General features: G+C 46.6%; 1 protein-coding gene across 1 annotated transcript in view; it reads left to right on the forward strand.

The window, feature by feature from the left end:
• Positions 1 to 19,168, forward strand: part of LOC138447980 (cationic amino acid transporter 2-like) — a 167,335-nt gene extending 148,167 nt beyond the window's left edge. Inside the window, exons 13-14 of the mRNA XM_069604507.1 lie at positions 18,891 to 18,965; positions 19,063 to 19,168. Of these exons, the coding sequence (XP_069460608.1) occupies positions 18,891 to 18,965; positions 19,063 to 19,168 (181 nt within the window). The remainder of the gene's footprint in view (positions 1 to 18,890; positions 18,966 to 19,062) is intronic.
• Positions 19,169 to 27,642: the final 8,474 nt, after the last annotated feature.

The following is a 27,642-nucleotide window of genomic DNA, read 5'->3' on the forward strand; positions in this document are numbered from 1 at the left end:
AAAAGCAAGAAATAAGAAGAGCAGAACAGAAAAGGATAAGACCAAGGAAAATAGGATTATCTGGAAATCCCTAGACACATTTTACAGAGAGGAGGTATGTGAGATGAAAAATAACAATTTTAATGATCAGATCAAAAAATTGGGAAACGACACAAACATTTTGAGATACTGAAGAAACTTGAAAAACCTAATGCCCAGTGCCAAACCCGTTCACCCCTATGGAAGATGACTATATGGTGGTACAACGGGTCTTTGTGGATAAAATTAAATCAGCCCATTTTAAGATTATTGACAAGAGAGGTTTGAAAGAAAAACTCTGAACTGTCAAACTAGTCTTTTCTTTTAACCCCGTATTGGTGAATCGGGTGGAGAGCACACTTAAGAAGATGCTCCCAACAACACGCTCGGGTGACACAGTCCCTTCAAAGTTTATTCTTAATAATGTTGATCTTTTCTCTACGTTCCTTGCATGCTTTACCAATGCCACATTTTTTTTATGACGTGGTTCCAGACAACATAACAAATTTGGTTATTACTCCCCTGATTACAAAATCTGGCCAGGACCCTAGGATATACAGCAACCTGAGACCCATAACAAACGTCCTGTTTTTGTTAACAATAATTGATAATATTGCTACCATGCAATATCAAGAACATCTTGAAGTAAACTCCATTTTGCCCTCCAGACAATCAGGTTTTAGGTCCAACCGTGGCACCGAGAGTGCCCTAGTTGATCTACAAACCCACATGTTGAACATTGTGGACAAGAGCAAGTCAGGGCTGCTGATGTTATACAATCTATCAGCAGCCTTCGACCTTGTCGGTCATGAGAAGCTCACCACTATACCTTGAGACGCAGGATGCTGCTCGAGCAAAGCTACTGAATGGATCAGATCATTCCTTGTGAATAGGAAATCTAAAATTTGTTTGGGAGTTGCTTTTTCAGAACCAGCACTGATTACCTGTGGTGTGCCCCAGGGCGCATGCCTCTTGCCAGCCCTTTTTAATGTTTATATCCATTCCCTATGTTACCTTCTTCAAAACATGGCTACTCAATTTATTAACTATGCCGATGATACCCAGCTCATAATTGAGCTGAGAGAAGACTATGCCAAATATGCTGGAAAGATCTTGAGTATCTATGAGGAAATTCAAGCCTGGATGTCGACCAATTGGCTATGCCTCACCGGCAGAACCACAGTGTTCCTTATATTTGGATCATCTCAGGCAAGAGCAAAGTTGGAGGCTCAGTACTCAGGGTTTACCATTGACGACCATCATATTAACGTGTCAGACAAGCTAAAAAACGCTTGGGGTTATTTTTGAACCATCACTTGGGTCTGATGCTCAGGTGGACAACTTGGTAAAAATAAAATCTCAATATCATATAAGGTTGTTAAGTTGGTTAAGCCATATGTTTTAAAAATTGTGAGACTTTGGTAAGAGCCACAATAATGCCTGGGATCAATTACTGTAGTGCTTTGTTAAACGGTGCAAGTAAAAGCTGTATCCAAAAACGACAAACTCTGCAAAATGAACCAGTCCGTATTATCAAAAAGATATCTAGAAGAGAACATCTCTCTACACATGGGAGGGACATTCATTGACTGCAAGTTGCTGCTAGGATCTCTTTCAAGATCAATTCACTAACCCATAAATGTCTTCACCTGTGTGAGAGTTTTCTGCACTACCAATCGCCACAAGCTACTTGGTCCAGCAACCCCATGTATCTATGCTGCCCAAGAGCTAAGCATGTGAAAGGAAACGGCTGCTCCTTTCTGGTCCAAGCAGCTTTTGCCTGGAATAATCTGCTGGTGGACTTGAGGAAGGAAAAGGATTTGCACATTTTCAGGAAGCGCTTGAAAACCATACTTTTTTACTGAAAACTGGTTGATCACCTCCCTGGCATGACATATTGTTAGTTTGTTTCTGTGCACCCTGATGCCTGTGGGCTCTGGTGCAAATTAAATAAATAATGCTGGCAAGCACAGGCTATTTATTGATATGATAGGTATTTTATAACACGCTTAATACCCAGAGGTTTCTAAGCGCAGACCCGAGCTATCCTCCCGTCACTAGACTAAAAATCTCTCATTTCAAATGTTTGCCGCATGTGCCATCAAAATTTGAATCAATCATTTGAATAAAGCAATAAAAGCATACGAGTGAAAAAGCTTATACTGTACATGAAATTAGCTCTGAACATTAAAGGTTACCTCCGTGATTTAGTGTTACCAAAAGTAGCCACTGGTTTAAATTGGAACTCATCCCCCTGAACCCCCCATCCTCCAATTAAAAAAAGAATTTGAAGATTTTTTCAACAAACCTTTTTGAGCAAAAAGTGCCGCAAAAAAAACGGTCGAAGAATGAACATAGAACCATCTGTAGGTAGAAAGCAGGCCACTACAACTTAAGAACCAATGCAAATTGTTTCCGGGAATAGTTCTCCACATTGATGTTCTGAGTTTAAAAGGAATACTTTAGAATAATTGTGCAGCGAGCGTAGGCGGAATCCCACATCATCGCATACCCCTAGCTGTGAGCCAGAAGCGCACAGGAGCCAGAATAAATAGAGTAGTAGTAGGAGAGTATCCCGCTCAGAGCTCAGACCCGGATCCCAGCGTCAACTGCAGAGCCGCTAGAGCTGAAAGGAAACTTGTAGTCTTGAGAAGCTGCCAAGAGCCTGTAGTGGGTTCAAGCCCAAGATGACCACCTTTGGCTTGTGGGGGTTAGAATCACTGCAACATGAAAAGCTCACAGCTGTGGAGTAGAGGCGGTAGAACCCTACCCAAGGGCACCCCTGGGGCAAGAGGGGGCAATCTGCATGTTAACATTGTTAACCTAGACCGCCACTAGGTTATTGGCAGTGCCCCTATTATAGTTTCTAGGGCTATTTCTAAATAAACAATTGAGTCTTTGTTGAGTCTGGTGGTGCCCACTCCCCTATCTTTGTTGTTTGGGAGAATCTGCATGCTGATATCCCAGTAGAGGTCCTTGTGGACCCCCAGAGCAATGGGGGTGGGGGGATAATGCACGGCCTGGCTCCAGTAGGAGTGTGCCACACAGTGAAAGATTCTGGATGCTCTGCCAAGGCCAAGTAATGGAGAGTGCTGGGGCACCCTGAGACTCTTTCTTGGGTGTGCCCACCCTGGAACGGTATGGATTAGAACAGGGACCGGCCCTTGGACTATGAACATTATGTCCATCTACGAAGACACTTTCTCATGATTGGATGTAATCCTCCAAGCCTTCCCTACAGAGCTCCTGTGTGTTGTGTTAACAGTTGTGTCTGCCTAATGAAACTAGGTGGTATTAATATGGGGATTAAATAAGAAACTCACAATTGGTTAGCAAAATAATATGTGGGAAAGTTACTATCTATACATGCTACCACAAAGTTGTGAACCTGTGTGCTCCAGTAGGAGACAATGCTCTTAAATCTTGGTTGTAGGACGTAGATTGGGAGAACATTGGGGTCTCCATTCAAAGTAGCATCGGGTTGTAGTGGAGTTCAATTATTACCACAGCTAACCTGATCCACATGGACTTTCCAAAGCTTTTTTAATCACTGGTTAAACCTTTTTTCATAACTTCCCTACTATTGGAAACTGCTATTAATCCATACAGAGCCAAGTTGATGTTTGGGGAAGGCTCTTGTATGAGCTTTGAAGAAAATTATTATCTCAAGGATAGAGCTCACAAGCAAATGGTAGGATAATAATTGTTCAGGTTAAAGTGATTAGTACTATGTCAATTTCTGCCATGAAAAGGGAATCTTAGAAGCTCAAGTACGTATTTGTACATCCCTTCTGTGCAGCACAAATTAAGCCGAATGTCAATGGAGCCCTGCTAATAGGTCAAAAGGAAATCAGTACACATGAAGTTTGCGATGAGTGCTCTACGTGTTGTGTGAAGGTTGGAGAACTGTTGGCTCAGGTTTTTGAGACTTGTGTGCTAGCAAACTTTCCTCTTTCCCTACAAACTCTCTCCCTCGCTCTGGTCTTGACCTCTTCTCTCTTTATTCTTTCCATCTCCTCTCCACTCCCTCACACTGACCTGTCCCTTCTCTCTCTAGAATTGTGTGTCCTTGCACTCAAACCTCCCTCTCTGTGGGACCCACTTACATATGCTTCATGTTCAGGTAATTGCGATCGTAAGCAGGAAATGCTCTGCAGCTGTATATGAGTTAGGAGCAGGTGTTTTGTCTGGTTAGAGTTTGTGTCAACTACAACTTCCACATGTGAATCTTCACTGGTCATGGGCTGTTGCACAGCTCAGTGTACTGTGAAAAATTGAGGGTATTCATCCCTTTTCCTCAAGGGGGAGCCACCTCCTTTGAGGATAGGGAGGAGAGTCTGGTCCACCATAGCCTCATTAGTGGTATGGGCAAGTGGGACATCACTGGGAGTGTCTTCCCCTCAGGGGGCCAAGACTCCCTGTTCCTATGAGGAGCTCCCTGGATTGCCCAACATATCAGCATATATGGGACTGCCTGCTGTGAAGTAGAATGTAACATCTTTATATTTGACTGACTGCAGGCAATGCTGAAGTGAGTCTATTAGAAAAAGGAAAATTGATTTCTCTTTAAGAAGAGATGTGTATTTAACTGAGATGAGTGGAGGAAGTAGGAAGTGATAGCATGGTATGCAAGGAAATCCCTCTGATGCGATCGTATCTTGGAGGGGCAGAGCAGAAAAAGCCACAGAGTCCACGACTTTTGAATCAGTGAGGAATGTAATAGTGAGGTGCTGGGAGGCTGGTGAGAATAGCAACAGGGAAACAGCTGTCAGAGAAGAGAGAAGCACCCAGGACCTGGTGGTGGCATGACCACGAATGCCTCCTATTGGGTGAGACGCCCACTGAATGTCACCAAGACCATCGCAGGTGGGGAGCACGAGGAGTTCCCTGTTGTCTGTGTCTGCAGATAGCTGCTGCCTGAGGGGAAGCCGAAAACGAGATTCTGCTGAAAATCCAGAACAGGAAAACCAACAATGAAGAAGAATACCCAAGAGCGTCTCAAGCCCTGCAACGTTCTCCTATGCAGGTGCAGGTGTAGGTGCAGGTGCAGGTACCAAGGAGAATGGGAAAAGTGGGAGACTGCCAGGGAAAAAGCAGGAAGCTGCCAGGGCAAGAGTACATGAAGAGTGCAACTCGTCCCAGTCAAAAAGATGAGTTACCAGGAATAACGTTTTTTGATTGCCAATCTGAAACTCATAAAGCAAGTAACAAATAAACCTGTGGGGACAATAAAGAGGCACTGGAACTATTACCCTGGGAAGAAGGGAAATGGTCCTGTGAACAAAGAGACAAAGAGTGGATTGAGCAATGAATAAGCATGGCTTTTGAGGAATATGATATAAGAATATCAAGAGAACCCAATAATAGAAGAAAGAGTGATAAAGACAGAACCCAGACGTGGCACGCCCCATGCAAAGTAGGCAAGGATAAATTGAGTGTCTGTGAAGTGTCATAAATCAGGACAAGTGTGTGAGAGACTCGCAAAACAAGCTGTAAGCTGCATAGCCTTAATGAGAGCACCAAGCCCAGAAGTGTTTTACAAGAACTACAAGAGCTCCTGGAGGAGATATCCAGAGCGTACCAAAGAAGACTGTCAAGAGACTCAAGTGTAAGAGAGAGATATGTCCATACATAGATTATCAGAAATTACAAGAAAGACCTTCTCTTGGATGTACCTTAAATTGGTTAAACTAGTGATAGGGTCGGCTAGAGTTAGGTTCTGGACCGAGGACATTTTTAGTGTGGGACTTTCTGATGAGACGAGCACCCTTAGGTTCTATAGATTTGGACTTTTCATGTAATTTCATTAAACAGCGTTCATAATGTCCTTAATATGTCTGACTCATACTTCCGACCCATAACAGTTCAGAGGCCATGAAGAGGCCTTCCGCCATCTTGGACTCCAGCAGCGTCTCCTTTCTGCTCACCCCACTCCAGCATGGCAAAGCAGACATATTTGTGTTGATCTTCTCACAGTATATTTTTGTAACTTATTTGAAGATCTGAAATATTCCCCCAAGACTGAAGGGGTTATCTTTTGGAGGGGAAATGCTCTCAGTGGGCTTGTAAACCAGGTTCTGCTGGCTCCAATGGGTTTTCCTTCCTAAATGAACTTTGCACTCTATGAGTCATACTGGATGTCTTTGTGACTCATAGGCTCCATAGAAAATAAGTCTAGGGATGAGGTTGTAGCTTGGGGGATTCCCGATGTATGTCCTCTGAAGCGAGCTCATGCAGTGGGTGGTGGTCCCTGGCCTCCATTGTCTGCCAAACCTCATCCCCTTTCAGTCTTTCAAATAGCCCCCCTCTATTCTCTAAAGATCCCCACTGACTAGCTTTCTCCTCTCAAAGTATGTCTATCCTGACCTGCTTGGGTTTCAGTTGAGCACAGAAAAAGGATTGGACTGCAGGTTTGTTCACCAGGCCTCGCGGCCATTGCCAGTGTTCCGTTGCACTGGTATGATACTACCCATATTGGGGGTCTCCTAGTCTTCCCCAACAACTATGCAAAAGTCTGGAGGTCCGTTTCTAAGATATTGGGCCTCATTCCGGGGTTGGAGCTAGCCATGGAGTAATTATTTCCATGGTTGCCTCCGAAACCGTCCCAAATCCGGCATGCTGAATGGAGTAATTACGAGTCCATTCCAGGGTTGGAGGGACCGGTAATTCCCCATTCACCTTTTGCCCTTCCCCATTTCCATTTCTGCCCCATAGGGCTCAATGGGAATGGGGAAGGAGGTAATTACGGCACCGTAAATTACAGTACCGTAATTACCTCCGAAGTACCTTTGCAGGTCCCGTACTTAACTCCTGCTAAAAGCAGGAGGTAAGGAAGGACCCGCAAAGGGACCTCGGAATACGGAGGTAAGGGATTACCGGCATCGGCACCCTTACCGGTGCCGGTAATTCCTTACCTCCAACCTCGGAATGACCCCCATTGTTTTCTGGTAAGCTCAGCATTACTCCTGCCACACCCTGCATCATCTCTACACTGATGTCGAGATTAACCTGAGCCTTTGGGTAGGTTTCTTGTTTCCCATGCATAGAGGTTGTTCACAGACGTTAATGTGCTAGGAGCTGTTCTGGGAGGATGATGCCAAACCTAATGGCAGTTTGGTGGCTTTCTGAATCTAGTAAAGTGGTAACACCTTGGCTGTCCAAAGGGACCAGTATCTTGTGCTAATATTTCCAGGGCTTCGGATGGGGCTTACTTTCTACCTTCCTGTGCCCCCCACCAGTCTCCCTGGTTCTCTAGGTGGTGTTTAAGATAAAAGTAACTTTTAGGAATGGGCTCCTCTGTAGGACTTTCAGGACAAGTTCAGGTGATGTCTGATCTTGCTGTGTGAGTAGCTTTTGATAATGGGTATCCTGACCCGCCCGGGGGAGTTGACACATCTCACTTGCCCGGACTTCCTGCAAGTTGGACACAGAGTTCCCAGGTACTGTATATTGTAATACCGGCTTGAGAGTGGCTACAGGCCCACTTGTTTTGTTCCTACTCCAACCAAACTCTGCACTTTATACGGCATGGTTGTTGTGCCTTTTGGATGCCATTTGTAGGCTGCATGGCCTGCTCCAAGGGAGTTCTGTGTAACTGGTGTACAGCTCTCTGAAGGCATAGAGGCAGGGAATTACTAAGCTGCAAGAGCACTTTTGCTTTTTTTCATTTGCTCCAATTCCATTACCCCTTTGTTCAGGAGACTTTGGATCCTGTATAAAAGCTGCCTTGGAATTCTGTCGGCAAATCTCCTGTAGAATCAATGGCAATGAGGAACACGACCATGCCTTTCTTCAATTCCTTGCTTTAAGTCATCATACAGGGCATCTCCATCTGAGACAGGGCGTGATGGGATGCTTGAACATTTCCAGTTAGCAATTGAGCATAGAACGTTACACAATGTTCTTTGCCACACATTATTATGTTATGTTATGTTATTTTGCATTTATATAGTGCCTTATGTACCATTGGTATGATCTCAAGGCGCTGGTAGGTTGAACGCCCTCGGGAACCGTAGTTCAAGTCAGTAGAGAGAGAGAGTAGGATGATGGGGAGTATGTGGCAGGTGTTGGTATGAGAACAGCTATACCGAATGTGTCATAGTATCGCTGTGTTCTAGTTGAGAGTAAGCGTGGTGATGTGATATGGTGATTTTCAGTAGGTGCTTGAGATCGAGCGCACATCTGAACCATTTACTCTATCTGTTTTATTCACTCAGTCTGTTCATTCGGCTTCGTTTGTTCAACTCAATCCGTTGAGTCCACTTCAACCGTTCCATGCACTCCAACCGTTCCATTCACTCCAAACGTTCCATGCACTCCAACCATTCCATGCACTCCAACCATTCTTGCACAAAGTCCATTCCATGCCCTCTATCTGTTCTGTGCATTCCATCCATCACATGTACTCCCTCAGTTCTATGCACTCCGTCTGTTCAATCAGTTCCATACATTCCTTCTGATCCATGCACTTCGTCCGATCCATGCATTCCATCCGTTCCATCCTTTACACACACTTCATCCTTTACACACACTTCATCCATTCCCCACACTTCATCCGCTCCACATACTTCATCCGCTCCATACACTTCATCCGCTCCACACACGTCATGCGCCCCACACACATCATCCACTCTGCACACTTCATCCGCTCCACACACTTCGTCCTTTCCACAGACATCGTCCTTTCCACACACGTCGTCCTTTCCACACACTTCGTCCTTTCCACACATTTCATCCGCTCCACACTCTTCATCCGTTCCACACTCTTCATCCGTTCCACACTCTTCATCCGTTCCACACTCTTCATCCGTTCCACCCACTTCATCCGTTTCACCCACTTCATCCGTTCTACCCACTTCATCCGTGCTACCCACGTCATCTGTCACACACACTCCATCAGTCACACGCACTCCATCCATCCCATGCACTCCACCCGTCCCATGCACTCCATCCGTCCCATGCACTCCATCCGTCCCGTGCACTCCATCCGTCCCGTGCCCTCCATCCATGTCATGCACTTGATTCATCAATTCTATGAGTTCCGTTCATTCCATGCACTCTGTCATTCCATGCCATCTATCCGATCCATGCACTCTGTCTATTCCGTGCACTCCATCCGTATCATGAACTCATCCTATCCATCCTCTCGTTCACTTTATTCCACTCATCCACTTCGTTCCTCTCGTCCATTTCATTTATTTCATCCATTTCCTTAATTTCATCTACTTCACCGCTTTCATCCAGTTTATTCCTTTCATCCACTTCACTACTTTCATCCCCTTCATTAGTTCTATTCAGTTTATCCGTTTTAATTTACGTTAGCAGTTATTAGTTTTCGATTTCTCGCTCGGATCATGATGCTGGATTGCTATTTATGATATAGCAGCTTTGGGCTAAGGTCATTGATTGCTGTTATCCAGTTTGAGTTAAGAGTGGATTTTTGGGTAAGAGCCATGTTTTCAGTAATTTGCGGAAAGACATGAGGTCCTCAGTGAGTTGGATGTGGGGTGGAAGTGTGTTCCACAGAGTGGGGGCCAGGGTTGAGAATGATGATTCACCTAACCTGACTGAGTGGATTTTTGGTATGACTAGAAGGCTGGCAGAGCTTGATCTTAGAGTGCATGGAGGATGGTAGGCTTTTAGTTTTTCTTGAAGATATTGAGGTCCGGTTTTATACATTGCTCGGTGAGAGATGCATAAGGTTGGGGCAACCGGAAGCCAGTGCAAAGTTTTGAGGGCTGGGGAGATGTGATCTCTTGGGCCAAGTGCTAGTAGCAGTTTGGCGGCAGCGTTTTGTGCTCTTTGTAGTTTAGTCAGTTGGTACGCGTGGACTCCGCGGTAGAGGGGGTTAGCATAGTCCAGTCTTGACATGACAATTGATTGGACCGTGAAGAGTATATTGGGAAAGGAGAGGTATGGAAAAATGCCCCTGAGAGTTTTAAGGTGGTAGTGGAAGGACTTGGAGATGTTGTTGACTTGGAGCGAGAGGGTTAGGTCTGAGTCTAGGGTGCATCCAAGGTTTTTTACTGAATTTGACAGTGTCGGGGAATTGCCCAAGGCAGATGGCCTCGGTAGCGGGTGCAGAAGAAGTTCGGTGTTGCCACATACCATGATTTCAGTTTTGGAGGGGTTTAGCAAGAGGTGGTTTGTGGTCATTGACTGATTTATGTCGAGGAGGCAGGAAGCGAGGTCGATTTGGCAGTTGGGTTTTGAATTCAGGAGTTTTTGGATTAGTTGTGTGTCATCGGCGTAGTTGTAGCACATGATATTGTGCAGATTATTTGTGGGAGGGTGGACACATAGAGTTAAACAGGAGGGCTGATAGGCATGCTCCTTGTGGAAATCCAGTGTTGACTGGTTGGGCGTGGGAAGCATAGGTGGAGAGTAGGTTTATTTGGTTCCTATTGTTGAGGAAGGATGCTATCCATTTGAGAGCGTTTCCACGGATTCCCAGGGAGTGGAGGTGGTCAAGGAGGATTGAGTGGTTGATTGTGTCGAAGGCGGCAGATAGGTCAAGAAGGATTAGTGCGGCACATCCCGCATAATCAGCAAGTGTTTTTAAGGTCATCCCAGATTGAGGTTAGGTGGTTTTGGTTCTGTGTCGGGCTCTGAAACCTGATTGAGCGGGGTCTAGGAGATTGTTGGCTTCGACAAAGGCATTTAGTTGGGAGTAGGCGGTTCGGTCACTGAGTTTGCCAAGGAACCTGGTGTTTGAGATGGGGCGGTAGTTTTTGGGCTCGAGAGGGTTGAGGGAAGGTTTTTTTAGAAGAGGCTTGACATGAACAGTTTTGAACGCGTTGTGAAAAATTCCCGAGGAGAGGGAGTCGTTTATGATGGTTCTTGCGTGTTCTCCTGTGCAGGTAGATGCGAACATTTCTTTGAGGGTTGTGGCTGGCCAGGAGTCGAGCGGGGAGCCGGATGGTTTGTGGGCAGAGAGAAGTTTGAGAAATTGGTCAGTTGATATTGGAATGAAGGAGTCGAAGGTCTGTTGGGTAGCGGTCGCAGGCGGTGAGATGGCAGGTAGGGTGGGTGGATTGCGTGGTGGGTCTAAGAGAGGTAGTTTGTTGGTTAGAGAGTTTGTTCTTTCAAGAGCTGTGGTGTAAAAGTGTAGAGAGAGTGAGTCGGGGTGGGAAGTGTGGTGGTACCTGATGGTTTGGTGGATTCGGCGATGATTTTGTGAAGTTCTTTGCTGAGGTTTTTACAGTTTAGGATTCGGGAGTTGTAATGGGATTTTTTAGCTTTCCCGATTTTGGCCTTGTAGTGGCGATGGTGCCGGGCCAAGGTGGATCTGCTCAGGGCTGTTTGTCTTTCCGCCATTTGCGTTCTAGGGATTTATATAGTTGTTTAGTGGTCTTCAGTTCTGGTGTGAACCATCTAGGAAAAAGGCCATGGCGAGCTGATGGTTTGCAAGAGGGGGTGAGCGGGATTAGTGAGGTGTTGAGTCATGAGTCAAAGGCGTCGGAGGTTAGGTGTTCATTGGGCAGGCGGGTAGGGGGAGGAGACTGAAGGAATGCATTGGCTAGGTCTGGAAGGATTTTTAGTTTCCTCCAGCATTTGCATAGATTTTGAGGTTCTGGTTCGGGTAAGGGGACCGGGTTGGGTGAGTGAATGGCGAAGGAAACAATGAAGTGATCGGACCAGATGATACGGGTGGGGGGTTAGATGTATCAGGTTGTGGGAGCTGAAGATGGCATCAAGTGTGTGTCCTTTATAGTGAGTCAGCCCATTTATGTGGGTATGGAGGTTAATCGCGTCTAGGCCGTCAACCAGAGAGTGGGTCATAGGGTTGGTGGGGATGTCAAGCCATATGTTGAAATCTCCTAAAACGGTGAGGGTGAGATGGTTTAGTTGGAGGGTGGCAATAGAGTCGCAGAGGATGTTTGAGAATTGTCTATCGTAGCCAGGAGGTCTGTAGATGATTAGGAAGCTGTGGGAGAACGAAGGGGGGAGGGATAGTTTTACGAGGAGTGATTCGCAGGAAGGAATTGCATGGCTGGTTGTCGATGATTGAGGCGTAGAAGTGAGACTTGAAGGTGATTGCTATTCTTCCTCCTCTAGAGGGACGGTTAAGTGGGATGAGGGAGTAGTCTGGGGGGAAGGCTTCATTGGCGATAGGGGCGAAGTCGTCAGAGAACCAGGTTTCCGTGATAAAGACCAGGTCCGGTTTGTCAGAGGCGAGGAGGTCAAAGATGCTGTGTCTGTTTTTTGCTACAGATCAGGCATTAAAAAGGATGCAATTTACTTTGGTACTGGAGGATGATGAGGGAGTTGCAGAGGTGGGGGGTGGGAGGGGAGAGGGTGGAAAATGAGGAGCGTGAGGGGGTGGTTGGTGGTCGATGGGAAGAGTAGGCGGGCAGTTGAGTTGGTGGGTTTGGGGGGGAGGGGTTGGACTGGTGTGACGGGTTGATTGGATTTTGGTTAGAGGATTTGAAGGTGGGGTGTGGGGGGTTAAGAGTTTCAGTTGTGGTCAGTGAGAATTCGCGGGAGAGGGGTTTCAGGTAAGGTGAGGCAGGGGGGGGTGGTGATGATCGAGATTGGGAGGATGAGGAGGTGGGTCGAGACAGGTGTGGCGATGAGAACTGAGAGATTGAGAGAGGGTGGGGGGTCGGAGGGGGAAAGGGAAGCGGCTGCTGTTCTTGCCAGGGCGAGGCGTGCAATTTTTAGGGAAGGGAAGGAGTGGGGTCGGAGGGGGATGATGGTGGGAGTTGATGCAGGGGGTGGATGGTAGCGGGGCTGGGTTTGCTTGGGAGGCTAGGCGGGCCGTTAGTCGGGGGAGCAGGTATGATGATAGTAGGCGGGTAGGTGGAGTGGAGGGGAGGGGAGGAGCAGTGGTCTTAGGATGGTTGACTCGCCATCGTGCCCCTCTGGCTTGGTGTTTGGATAGGGGATGGGTAGGGGATGTGGTGGAGGGCAGGATGGTTTGTGGAAGGGGGGATGGCAGATGGCAAGTAGGGCAGGTGGGAAGGGAGGCGGGCATGAGGGGGTCATTTTCGGCAGACCTTGGTGGGTTGGGTGCACTCATGGTTTGGATTAGTTTGAACTGTGTTATAGTTGGCGCTGGATGATTTTGTTCACACCTTCCCACTTCAGCTATACCACCGGATGTTAATTGTACACACTCTCTATGATTAACTGTACTACAGCTGTACAACAGCGATTATTCACACTTTCTAAGTTCAACTATACCACCGGGTGAGATTATTCACAGTTTCTAAATTCAACGATACCACCGGGTGAGATTATTCACGGTTTCTAGGTTTAACTAAACCACAGGGTGATATTATTCACATATCCTAAATTCAACTATACCACAGGGTGAATATTCTTCACACTTTCTAAATTCAGCTATACCACAGGGTGAGATTGATCACAGTTTTAAAATTCAATTATGCCGTAGGGTGATATTATTCACACTTTCTAAATTCAGCTATAACATAGGGTGAGATTATTCACAGTTTCTAAATTCAACTATACCACAGTGTCATATTATTCACAGTTTCTAAATTCAACTATACCACAGGGTGAGATTATTCAGTTTCTAAATTCAACTATATCACGGGGTTATATTATTCACAGTTTCTAAGTAGAACTATACCATAGGGTGAGATTATTCACTGTTTTCATGTTCACTATACCACAGGGTGAGATTATTCACAGTTTCTAAATTCAACTATATCACAGTTTCTATTTAGACTTTCAGAATGCAACCAGAACACAGATATGCTAATAAACCGACTTTCTAAATGCAACTTAACCACGGATATGCTATTAGTCAGACTTTCTACATGCAACTAAACCACAGATATGCTATTAGCAGACTTTCTAAATGCAACTAGACCACGGATATGCTTTTGGGTGCACTTTCTGAATTCTACTAGGCGACAGTTATGTATTAGGCCGACTTTCAAAATGCAACTACATCACAGATATGCTATTAGGCAGACTTTCTAAATGTGACTAGGCCACATATATGCTATTATGCAGACTTTCTAAATGCAACTAGACCACGGATATGGTATTAGGCACACTTTTTAAACGCAACTACACCACAGATGTGCTATTAGGCAGACTTTCTGAATGCAACTACACCACAGATATGCTATTAGGCAGACTTTCTAAATGCAATTATACCACAGATGTGCTATTCGGCACACTTTCTAAACGCAATTACACCACAGATATGCTATTAGGCGGGCTTTCTAAAAGCAACTACAACCACAGATATGCAATTAGGTGGACTTTCTAAATGCAAACTACAGCACAGATATGCTATTAGGTGGACTTTCTAAATGCAAACTCGACCACAGATATGCCATTAGGCAGACTTTCTAAATGCAACTACACCACAGATATGCTATTAGGTGGACTTTCTAAATGCAAACTACACCACAGATATGCTATTAGGTGGACTTTCTATGCTGTTAGACAGACTTTCTAAATGCAACTACACCACAGATATGCTATTAAGTGGACTTCCTAAATGTAACTACACCACAGATATGCTATTAGGTGGACTTTCTAAATACAAACTAGACCACAGGTATGCTATTAGGCGGACTTTCTAAGTGCAATTATACCACAGATATACTATTCGGCACACTTTCTAAATGCAACTACACCACAGATATGCCATTTGGTGGACTTTCTAAATCCAAACTAGACCACAGATATGGTATTAGGCAGACTTTCTAAATGCAATTATACCACAGATATGCTATTCGGCACATTTTCTAAATGCAACTATACCACAGATATGCTATTAGGTGGACTTTCTAAATGCAAACTACACCACAGATATGCTATTAGGTGGACTTTCTAAATGCAACTACACCACAGATATGCTATTGGGTGGACTTTCTAAATGCAAACTATACCACAGATATGCTATTTGTTTGCATTTATGCAGAGGGTTGCCCTGGGAGGGTCAGTTTTGACAGAGTGAGTCAGCCAATCAGGGCTGGGGGGGGGGGGCGGGGGATGGCTACAGGGGAAGTGGAGGGGGATAGCGGGTGTTAGGCCCAGACACAGGACCAAGGAACCACCGAAGCGGGGTGGGCGGGTGGGGAGGCGGGAGCGGACGGGATGCGGAAGAGGATGCAGGGAGCGAGGGCAAGCGGCAACCAGGGCTCGGGGCCAACAATAGTCAGTTCAATAGGCCTGTATAGCCTACGGGTAGTCAGGGAGCTGCACTGCACTTACCGAGTCTCCGGCAGAATGGAAGGAGCCTCTGCAGGCACGCAAGGGTGTTAGGCCCAGACACCGGACCAAGGATCCAATTAGAAGTGGGGTGGGCGGGTCGGGTGACGGGAGGACACGTGATGTGGAAGAGGGTGCAGGGAGCGAGGGCAAGTGGCTTTCAGGGCACAGGGCCAACAATAGTGGGCAAAACAAATACAAATTAGGCGCTTTCAGGCGCTCTCACTCACCAGGCTCCTGGGATGTTAAATGGAGCCGGTGAGCACTCGCGAGTCACTAGACTCAACAGGCACCATGAATGGACCAATGGGAGGGAAGAAAGGAGGGAGGGAGGGCCGGGCGGGAGGCGGGCGGGCTCAGGAATCAGGAAGAAGGTGCGGGGAGGGAAGGGACGCAAGGGCCTGCTCCTGGGCGCGGGCCCACAACAAAATGGGCAAAAACAAATACAAATTAGGCGCTTTCAGGCGCTATCAATCACCGGGGTCCTGTGATGTTAAATGGAGCCGGTGAGCACTCGCGAGTCACTAGACTCAACGGGCACAATGAATGGGCCAATGGGAGGGAGGGAGGGCGGGTCGTTAGGTGGGCGGGCTCAGGATTCAGGAAGAGGGTGCGGGGTGGGAAGGGACACAAGGGCCTGCTTCTGGGCGCGGGCCCACAACAAAATGGGCAAAAGCAAATACAAATTAGGCACTTTCAGGCGCTTTCACTCACCGGGCTCCTGGGATGTTAAATGGAGCCGGTGTGCACTCGCGAGTCACTAGACTGAACGGGCACAATGAATGGACCAATGGGAGGGAGGGAGGGGGGGAGGGAAAGAGGGTCGGGAGGCGGGCGGGCTCAGGAATCAGGAAGAGGGTGCGGCGAGGGAAGGGACGCAAGGGCCTGCTCCTGGGCGCGGGCCCACAACAAAATGGGCAAAAACAAATACAAATTAGGTGCTTTCAGGCGCTCTCACTCACCAGGCTCCTGGGATGTTAAATGGAGCCAGTGAGCACTTGCGAGTCACTAGTCCATTTCCACCTTCAGTTTCCCGATTACCTTCAACTATTCAGCTACAAGCTCTTTCAATAACCTCTCCAAAGACATTTTGGTCGGGGGAGAAGAGCTGCAGCTGGTTAAGGCATTGGGTGAGGTCTTCTAATGGTTCTGTCTTTGTCTTAATTCTTTGGTCCCAAGAGTCTATTTTAGTGGCATGGGAAAAGGGTTAACCATTTGTTTGGCTGGCAAAGATGGTTTGAATGCCAGGATGTGTTAAACATGCCAATGAGGTTGGAGTTTCACAATTTTCTATTTGAAGGTTTCTCCATTGTCATGGGCTTGTCAGTCTCCCACGCTCTCTTTCTCTCTCTCGCTTCTCTGCCTCTCTTGATTTCCCTCTCTCTCTCCATAAATCACTTTCTCACTACATCGCTCTCCCACTCTTTCCCAAGTGCAGTATCGCCTCCTCTCGGGGTAAGAACGTCACTTGCATTCCACGGGTTCTTCTGGTGTCCAATCACTGCTTTATTTGATTGTGTCTTCCTTGGCTACTGCTGAATTGATCCTATCAAGCAGGGCTCAAGACTAGGGTACAGGGGGGTGGGGGGGTACGGAGTCCACCCACTTTATTCAGAGGGGGGACTCACCCTAGCTAAAAGAAAAATATTGGTTGTTCTCTTTGAATTTATGAATTAAAGCCGCCCTTAGGGATCAAACCACAGTCATCAGGTTTGTAGGCTGGACACTTCACCACTGCACTACATTACATGATGAAAAAAACAAGCAACTAAAGGGGAAATATCCCATTTCGGTACTACAAGCCCCAGGGAAAACATTTGAACTGGTTCTTGGAGTTTAAAACATGCACACATTTTAACGTTTTCAAAAAAACTATAAGACGAAAATATCCTCTCCTGGTTTTGTGTTTATTTTATGCCATTCGTCCTGTTCAATTTGGGTGGTTATGCAAAACCAATTAAATGAAATGTGCATGTTTCTCCTTAATATGCACATTTCTGGCGACGTCACATCCCATTGCGTTTGTTGATGAGTCCCCCCACTTTAATTTTTAGGACTTGACCCCTGCTATCAAGTGCCCCCACCCTTTGTGTCTTCTGACAGGGCTTGGGCCCTGGGTAATGCACATCTACTTGGACCCCACAGTACGTTGCGATTTCCCCCCCTGTTTGCTCTGGGCAGGGTAGACTAGGTGACTTTTATTTTTTTTTTACATGAATGTTCCACTATCCCAGACTCAATCAAACTCTGTGCGTCTTTATATTGTTATTTACTTATTTCTTCACTGCTTTTGGCTCACATTTTGGCGGCCATTGTTTGGATTTGATTAACACCAGACCGCTGGATATTCCATCACTTGCCACTTACTCTTGACCTGTGTGCACTTAAAGCGGAAGTTTGGAAAAAAGAAAGCCAGTGGCAACAAGTCAGGGAAGCTTTTACACTGTATCAAACCCAGCGGGCCCTTCAATGTTACAAAAAAAGGAATTAAGGGTAAGGCTATTTTTCTACATGATTGTATCCACGCACCCACTAACAACTCTAAAGAGCTTTTTTCTAGTATTGGATCGTTGGGCTTTCCCAGTTGCATGTTGCAGATTCCCACCCCTCCCTACAACTGACTAATGATTTTAATGAGTATATTATCTCTAAAAATGAAACTATTTGACGTAATCTTCAGAATAAAATTATTTTTTCCTCTTACAGGGAATCATTGGCCACTTATTTAATAACTCCTAAATTGGAATTTCAGGAAGTTACTGGGGACTCAAAACCTTATGCCTTAAACCAACTCCATTTCAGTTGGATACGCTTCCATCAATAACGCTCGTCAACTCACAGTAAATCTATTTACAACACTCACAAACTTTGTTAGTCTCCCTTCTCGGCAAGGAGTTATAACATCTTGTCTTAAAACAGTATTAATAGCTTAAAAAGAAAGCTAATTCAAATACTAAGTTGGGTGGGAGCTAATCACACTATTGCCAGCTCTCACTGGATTTCATTGACTCCCAGCTTCCATGCCAAGCTTGGCACTGTCACGCTCACCAGGGTCTCTGCGGGAGCAATGGATCGCTCCGGTCCCATTCTCGCACTACCCTGGACTGGAAAGCTGACCTGCCAAGAGAAAGAGTGATTGGGAGTTGTTTTTGGGAAAGCTGCTCCAATCCTCCCTCCACCCGTGTGACCCAAGTATGGTGTGTGTTCTTTGATACGGGCGTGGCTCACCTTTTGGTATAATTTGATGCACTCTCCATCCTGCAAATGCAGGGGCGCTGTAGTCCGGGGTCCAGGGGCTAGGAGCTTCACTAGGTCCTGGTTGGTGATTGGCGGCTGACCTCCAGTCTGCTAGTAGGTTGCTGACTATGGTGAGTTTCACTATTCAAAGCCTTTGCCCAGTTGCTGCACTGGGAGTTGTTTGCACTGATAAGTTCAGTTCATAGACTTGGTTCCTGAAGACCGCGTAGCTGATGATGCAGGTAAGTTCAATTGTGGGCTGCAGGTAAGTTCAATTGTGGGCTTGAGATCAGCCGTAATACGAGTGAGTCTATGGAGGCCAGTTAATTCACTGGTTGTGGGATGAGCGCTTGCTGTGAGCGGAGAGCGGGTGTGCTGACAGGCGAGCGTCAAGCTGTGGATAAGTTGCGCTGTTAACAAGTGTCCTTTTGTCTTCACAGGAATTTTCAGGAGCGGAGCAGCAGACTGGACACGGCCACAGTGGAATCGTATCCCACTCAACTCGTACACCGAGGGTGAGTTATGGCTGCAGCTTAGTCGCGCGGGAGACAAGGGAAAACAGGTCGTGCAAACACTTGCTGCTTTTCTATCTTCTGTTCTTTTCTTTTGCAGGTTGGTAGCGTTGGCGCGACGAGACGAGGAGAAGTGCTCACTCCGGATCGCGGAAAACGGTGAGGAAATCCGAAGACGTTTTCGATGGAAGTCCGGGCTGTGGTGAGCGTGTGCCTAAGGCTACAGAGAGCACACAAAGCACGGGCTAGTCTCTGTGCATGGTTTATAAAGGCAGCCACGCCCAGACACTACAGTTCCTGGATGTCTCACTGGTGCCCATGTTGCAGTTGCAGGAAGTAATTGGAAATAAAAGACGATGCCAGAAACAAGGTCTATTAGAGTGAAGTGGACTCTAGCTGTCTGAATGAATGTTTTGCCCGCCATGCCTTTACCCATATGGCCCCTATTTGTTCTCTCCACCTACCCCCATGTGTTTGCGCTACTAAGGGAAGGGGCCCCAGGCTAGTACCCATGACAGTCCTCCCCCTCAAGGCCACACCCAATGGTGTCTTTCCTGGTCTGGGTTTGGTGGGATTATCTCGATGGAATTTATGTAACAACCGGGGAGCGTGGATGTTCTCGCTCGGTTCCCATGACCTGTCCTGCGGCCCATACCCTTTCCAGTCCACTAGGTAGTACAGGATGTTCTTTGTCACTTTGGAATCTAGAATACTCTTGACCTCGTATTCTGGCTCGTCGCCCTCTACCACTATCGGTGCCGGGGGTGCTGATACTCGTGTCTCCGGGTGCACAGGCTTTAGTAGTGAAACATGGAACACTGGATGTATGTGCATGCTAGTTTCATGGCTATAGGGGTGATTACTGCTTCGATCGTGAAAGGGCCTAAGAATTTGTGTTGGAATTTGTTTGGTCCCTTAAGTGCTATGTATTTCGATGCCAACCATACAGAATCCCCTGCCTGATAGTTTGGGGCCTTCTTTCAGTGTTGATCGGCATATCTTTTCTGTGTTTCTTTAGCGGTTTGTAGATGTGCCACCTCCTCCTTGGCTGCCCGGGTTAAGTGTTCATGTAAGGTTTTGACTGCTGGCATCTCAATTGCTTCCGGTGGGTCATATACGGAGGTCCATGTGTTCTGCCCACACAAGGTGTAGAACAGAGTCAGTTGTGTAGATGCATGCATTGAGTTGTTGTACGCGTATTCCGCCATCCACAGGATTTCCACCCAAGCATGGTCTGTTGGATGCAGAAGACAGCGGAGGTATTGCTCCAGAGTTTGGTTTGTGCGTTCTGTCTCTCCGTCGATCTGCGGGTGGTGGCTGGTGGACAAACGGACTTCTACTCCAGCTAGAGAACAGCATTTCTTCCAGAACAGCAACACAAACTGACTCCCTCTGTCGGATATCACCAAGGATGGGAAATCGTGTAACTTTACTATGCGGTCAAGGAAGATCTGAGCTAAAATCTGCGCCGAGGGTATTCCTTTCAATAGTATGAAGTGGGCCATTTTAGTAAAAAGGTCAACCACCACGAGGATGGTAGTGTATCCGGAACAAGGAGGCATGTCCGTAACAAAATCCATTGAAACGGTGTGCCAGGGAGCTGGTGGCATGGCCAGAGATGGTAGAAGGCCGGCTGGTCTTTGCCGCGATGCCTTGTTCTGAGCGCAAATCCCACACAAGTTGATGAAGTCAATGGTATCCCCCGCCAAGTTGGCCACCAGCAGAATATTCTAATTTTCTTAAGAGTCTTAGCCACTCTGGGGTGACCTTCCAGGGGTGAAATATGATAGCTGGCGAGAACTTCCTCCCGTAGAGCACGTGTAGGAAGGTAAAGACGCTCCTGGTAATATGGGAGGTCATCTTGAATGGTGAAGTGAGCTCCTTTCTGGCTCCAAGTAATCAGTTCCTCTGCAGATATGCTGCTTTTTATTTCTTCTTTGAGTGCATCAGCGGTGAGAGGGTACTCCCGCGAAGGTCTAGGATCTTATCGCCAGGAATGATGTCTACTGTGTCTTCTCCCTTGTCGATGCGAGACAGTGTGTCTGCTTTGCCGTTTTTGACTCCTGGTCGGTAGGTGATCACAAAATCATATTCAGTCAAGAACAGTGTCCAGCAAAGCTGTCGAGACGACTGAGCTTTGGCCGAGCACAAGTACTGTAAATTCCGTTGATCCGTTATGATCGTGAAGGTATGTTTGGCTCAGAGTAAACCGTGTCTCCACTCCTTAAGGGTGTTCTTGATTGCTAATAGCTCTTTATCCGTAACTGCATAGTTCAATTCTGCTGGGGAAAATTTCTTCGACCAGAATGCCACAGGATGTAAGTGACCAGTTTCAGGATTTCATTGGGATAGAACTGCTCCCATAGCTACACTGGAAGCATCGGTCTCTATGATGTAAGGGAGATCAGGCTGTGGATGCTGTAATACAGGAGACAAAGTGAACCTGTCCTTTAGAGCACGGAATGCCTCTTCTGCTGCAGGCGTGTAGAGGAGGTCCCAAATATGGCCTGCATTCCAGCCACCCATGTCGAGATGCCAGAAGCATACTCGCCAAGATAAGTGACTTATAAGGAGCAAATGAACCAACAGAGAGCCACGGTCGGGCCCTGTCCAGTACCCATCAGAGGGACATTTAGACCTATTGAAGCGCCAATAACCAGACAACCGTGGGCTACAAGGTATCCACTGAGACAACCATACCAGCAGCTGAAATGAAACAAAGATTACTTACAGACTGTCCCCGAAGAGACCCACAGAGTGTTAATGGAAGGCACTTGGTGACGACATAAGAGCCCAGACGTGACATACAGATAACCATAAAATGACGAGCAAAAGAAGGTACGCAAGGACGAACTGTAAAGAATAATGATGTGACAGATGCATAAGAAGACACCACGTTGCAGCACAAAGAACGTATCCAGGATCGAAATGTGCAACTGACTGAATGCATGTAAATAGGCTTGGAATGCAAGAAGCTCAGTATATGGTACTGCTTGCAATGCTTAGTAGAAGCTTAGAGAGGCATGCGCCAATTATAATTCTACCTCAATGAAGCACGCTATACAAGTGCGACTCCATTTTGTGAAGCAGAACTAAGCCCAGGCTGCTAGGGGCCATCAAGGTCGAGATTCATATTCCAGCTAAAGCCAGAAGGGAAAAGCAGAATCGAAACTCAGCAAGAAGTAGCTCATGCTTGGGAATTCGAGGTCAACTCCAGGAAGGGAGGAGAGCGGCAACCATGAAGAATCGAAACTTCAGAGCATGACTGCCAGCCAGTGAAGGTCGAGATAAAGAGACCCCAGGCAGGTGGCTAGGCTGAACAAAGAATCAAATATACAAAAAGAAGGAAAATGAAGCAGATTCACAGTGAACAGACATATGACTAGCCAAGGGCAAAGAGGTACCAACGTCTGATGTCACCCAGAATCCGAGCATGCCATAACTTTTCCTCATAAGAAGCTACAGTTTCGAGGCCATCCTCAGCCAACTAATTGACACATAGCCCTAGAGGTACTGATTGATGGAAGGGAGGCAGGGTGAATCTTGGGGCACTCCGCATCTGGGTGTCCATTCTGCATGCTGCTAATTGACGTATAGATTTATGCCTAGGGGAGTAACCCACCCGATCACAATGGACCAAGTAATCTAGGATCCTATAGTTTGTAGAACCAATAAGACATCATAGTCATAGTGGCGTCTATCACGAGTGATGTAGTGGGATGGGCGTATAAGCCCGCCCGATAAGAGTTATCCAAACCGCAAACACTGTTATCATATATAGATATAGCACCTATACTTAAGTTACCTTTTCCAACCAATAGAATTGCATGTCAAACTTATGAGCTTTACACGTCAATGATGATGCAAATTTGCTATAAAAGTTACTGTCAGCATGAAGGAGTTGGGAGTTGAAGCGAGACAGGCAATCGCATCATTGATGATTACCATTTCTTTCCCCATTTTTTGTACTTGTCATTACACAGACTTCCCTTTGCCAAACTATTGAGTTGTCCTTATTGAAGTGTGTCGGAGTAAGTGAATCCTGCACTCTAACCTCCTCAAGGTGCAGCCATCTTGTCTTACAGGTACTAGAGGGTGAGTTCCGACCTATGGGCCCGTCAGAGGATGCTCTGCCCTCCTGTACACTTGGTAGCGTGAGGATGGTTCGACCATCAACTATTGATTGATTAATACTAAGACACCCATAGACCGACAGCACGAAGTAACTCTGGGCCTTTGGCAATATCACAAGTCCTTCGCCATTCGGCTGAGTAGACTGAGAAGCTTCCCATGGACAATGATAGAGTAAGTCCATCAAATTGGCAGTAGGTCTGAAGGTCTCATTTCCACAGGCAGCGGATCGGACAAAAAGACCGCAAGAGGCGGGACAAAGGAGGGGCAGTGATCACAAAGTTCCAGAGAGAAAAAGATGCGAGCGGTGAGTGAAACAATAAACTTATTACTTTGGCAAATGTCTTGTAGGCATTAGAACAAGTAAGGGAAAGGTAACGGAGGGTGGAGGAGAAAATAAAAATAGTCAGAAGTAGAGAAAACTATATATAAGGGGTTAATGACTCAAGTATAAGGGATAAAAAATAAGGTTACTGGGAGGACACCCGAGAGGAAAAAGTAAGGTTACCTGGAGGACCCCTGAGAGGAAAAAGTAAGGTTACCGGGAGGACACCCGAGAGGAAAAAGTAAGGTTACCGGGAGGACATCTGAGAGAAAAAGTAGCTTAACGGGAGGGCACCCGAGAAAAAAAAGTAAGACGATTCGCCTTGTTCCTGCACTTTAATACAGCAGTCAGAAGAAACGTGAACTCAGAGCCCACATAATGGGGGACGATTAGACTACGGTGACGATTATAGACGGCACTAAAGGGGTTTGTTTAAACACCATGTCAGGGTATTGATTAGAAGGCAGGTATATGTGTGCCCAGCTGGTGTCCGTCTAGTCTGTCAAATGTCTGTAATGCGTGTCCTGTTATATGTCAAATGCAAAGAACTGTATCGTTGATTGTTTGAAATGAAGTTTGGGCTTTGCGCAATTCCATAACTAAGAGGGAATCGCCAATGGATTGATGTTCTTGAGTAAATTGATGATATAGAATTTTGGCGGGAAAGATTGGATTGGAGCTTGCGTATTTGGTGCTCACTCATACTGTTGGACTTGTGAAAATTGCATAAAATATTGTTGGTAACGAAATTTGAGAATGGAGGAGGTTACCCCACTTGCCCATTTGTGCAAGTAATTACCCAAGCACACACTGAAGCTTAAGAAGTATAGTGCGGAGTGGGTTAAGGGTACCGCCGACAAAATGTTTATGCCGTGGCCACAGAATGGGTCTTTATCTAAAGCCGTTTTACAGCATATGTTGACTTACCTGCATGCCACATACACAGGCAAGAAACTAGAGAAACGTCTTGCTGTTCTAGGAACTGTGGAAAATGTTTGAACAGCCAAAGGAGGAAGAGCCTCCTGCAGATTGGATACTAAACGTATGCACGGAGGGGGGTGAGATGCCTACCATGCCACCAGCCCCGCCTGAGCTAGAAATCGAGGGGAATAAGTCAGAGGGACTCTACCCGTTAAGAGAGCTTAAGGCAGCTACGGGGTACAGCAACCCTGTGTATGAGTCACCTACGTATAGTAGTGACGAAATCAAGGAGAAGGAGCAGGAAATGAATCTTACCTCTGCAGTCCAGAGGGACCAAGAGAGACGCGATGAGGAAAGGAAAGGCGAGGCACAGATGAGTGCACCCCTCGTTAAGGAGAGAGAGAGAAAGAAATGGAAGGGAAGCGAAGGTAGAACTGATGAGATAGCATTCGCAAAAGTCGAATGGATGGGAGGACAGATATTGTTGAAACATGATGGTAAAGGAAGTGATAGTATAAGGCTGAGAGAGAAGTCTGATGAGGCACAGAGAAGGGAAAAGGAGAAGGAAAAGGAAGTAAGGGACGAGAAAATAAGAAAGAGAAATAGGCTGAGGCGAGAACAGCTTTATCGCGAGGAGCAAGAAAAGCAGCTCGATCGCAAACAGAAGACAGCCTATGACCAGTACAGACAGAATCAGCAAAGGTTGGAAGAAGAGCAAAGAGTACGTGAAAAGAGAGTAAAGAGTCGGGAAGATGAGTAAATTAGAAGGGCAAAGGAATGTAGAAATGAAAGGAGAAGGGAAGAAGATGAGACTAGAGAAGAAGCAAGGAAGTCGATGGTGATATAGAACGCAAACGAAGACAGAGGGCACGGGATCTTGAATATTTGGAGCGGGAAGTTAAAAAACCCAATCATGTTGTAGAATGGGAAGACATTGAAGAATTCTTCGCCGCAAATGAGTCAATATCAGGCACGAATGGGGCAAACATTGAAGATGACTTCGACACTAGAAGCATCGGGGAAACGATTGATAAAATATACAATGAAATGGGGCTGGAACAAATTTCCCAAGGGGGAAGGGATGATGAGCGCTTGGAAAGCACTCAGCTGTATGACACTGAGGATGTCACCCAAAGTAGTGGGAGCAGGGGACTGTCCCTGGATAGGCTAGAAATTAGTAAGAATGAAGAAGATGTAAGGAGTTGCGTGAACTGGGAACAATCAGCGTCCGACTCTGGTGGGGAAACGGAGGACGAGACACACGAAGAAGGGAGACGAAGCGAGAAGCGGCTCCAAAGGGGTACGATGGTCAGACACTAGCGAGTCCGCACCTATGGTATCGGGGTTCACCACGCAGCCTAGCCGACATGAGGGAATACCCTGCGGTCAGAGGGGAGAGCCAGCACCTGCCTATGTAGACAGATTGAGGACATTGCCAGGTAGACGGCGATGCGGGAATGCTACCCCAGCGATAGACAGGAGAGCTATGGGGAAAGAGAAGGAAGACTGCGCATTTCAGTTCCCACTGCTAGAAAAGGGGGGCACAAGACCACAATATATCCCATGGCCACACATGGATCGAGAGAACTTGAAAAACAAGCTTCCAATGCTGACTTCGGGAGCCGGGAAATGGATACACGAGTTAGAAAAAATGACAGGGGGTGTCACGTTGGCTATAGGGGACATTAAAGGTCTCCTGATCGCCATAGTGGGTGAGAGAGCAGACGATGTATGGAATTGGGCTGGGTACCCTGGGGTAACCATAACTAACACTACCCATGACAGAGCACCATTTAATAATTGTAGAGCAGCCGTGTGGAAAGCGCTACGAGTGCTGAACCCAGACACTTCTGATATGGGAGCTATAATGACTCAAAAAATGAAAGAGTCAGAGTATCCCTTGATTTATATCCAGAATTTTCAAGACGCGTGGGTGTTCGAAACGCATGAATCTTGGACGAAATCTATCCCTGTATTCTACCATATATTGTGCCAAGGGTTGCCAGAACCGGTGCAGAAACAGCTCAAGAAATTGGTAGGAATAGAAGCTAAACCATGGGCCGAAATACAGTTGACAATTGCACACTATTGTAGATTGTTGCAAGAAAAGAACAGAAAAAAGGAGGCAACTCGTAAAGGTGAGGAAGCGAAGCTGGTGCAAAATAAACTCTCAAAGTATGCTCTCGAGGGAGCCATGCTGACAAACCCAGCTGAGCCAAGCGCGCAACAAGTGACTAACCCATTGCAGAATAACCAGGGTAGCGTGGGTTTTTACCAGAGGGGTAGGGGATTTAGAGGAAGAGGATGGCAGAGTAATCAGTGAGGATTTCAAAGTAATCACAGAGGTTTTCAGAATAATCAAGATGGCTTTCAGAACGCGCAGGTGGCCAGTCCAGCTACGCCAGATGGACAGATGGCCCGACCACTGCCAGTGTGTTGGCTGTGTGGAATGACAGGACATGTGGCGCGCGTGTGCAGAGGCCAAGGCATGTGGCAAAATGGCCATGGGATGGGAAAAGGCATGGTGAATCAGCCTGCCGTCCCTCAACAAGACGGGGCACAGAATCACGCAGTACAGCAGCAGGCGCCAGGCTTGCAGCAAGGTATGCCACAAGGGGTTCAACCTTCGAATATGAGGAATTTGCCACAGGGGCAATCCCAACAGGCACCGCTGCAAATGTCGCAGGGCACTAACTCCGGAGGGGGAGTCAACCCTGGAAATGGGGCAAATCCACAAGTATACAGTGGACCAAACCTATATATACAATAGGACAGCTCACGGGAAACTCTGATATGCTTTATCCTATCAGTGACACCAGACCCTAACAGGGAACCTAGGGTAAATATCGTCATAGGGGGGAAAGAATATTCCTTCTTAGTTGACACGGGTGCAACACGCTCGTGCATACGAGAAGGCAAGTTTTCCTTGTCCGGCCAGGCCATAGACACTTAGAGTTTTACAGAGCTCACAGTAGAGTTCCCTTTACAGACAATCTCCCAGTCTCTGTGAGGGAATGTGAGATGCATGTGCCCTTGTTATATTCACGCCAGACCCCAGTAAACATTTTGGGTCGAGATTTAATGACAAAGTTGAATATGAATATATCGTTCACAGAAGAGGGCATAGTATGCTCCACTCCAGGAATGCATTATTCTAATTTATGCAAGAGGGTCAGAGCATACTCCGGACATATAGCCATGAGAGCTATGCCATTAGAACCGGAAGTCTTTGCATATGGCGTGCGTGTGCTTATGGCAGGATTGCCAGGCCTCACAGATAGAACTATGAGAACCCCTGATGAG

This window comes from Ambystoma mexicanum, chromosome 3q (assembly GCF_040938575.1).
Source record: "Ambystoma mexicanum isolate Mex_15411 chromosome 3q, UKY_AmexF1_1, whole genome shotgun sequence".
Taxonomy (NCBI): Eukaryota; Metazoa; Chordata; class Amphibia; order Caudata; family Ambystomatidae; genus Ambystoma; species Ambystoma mexicanum.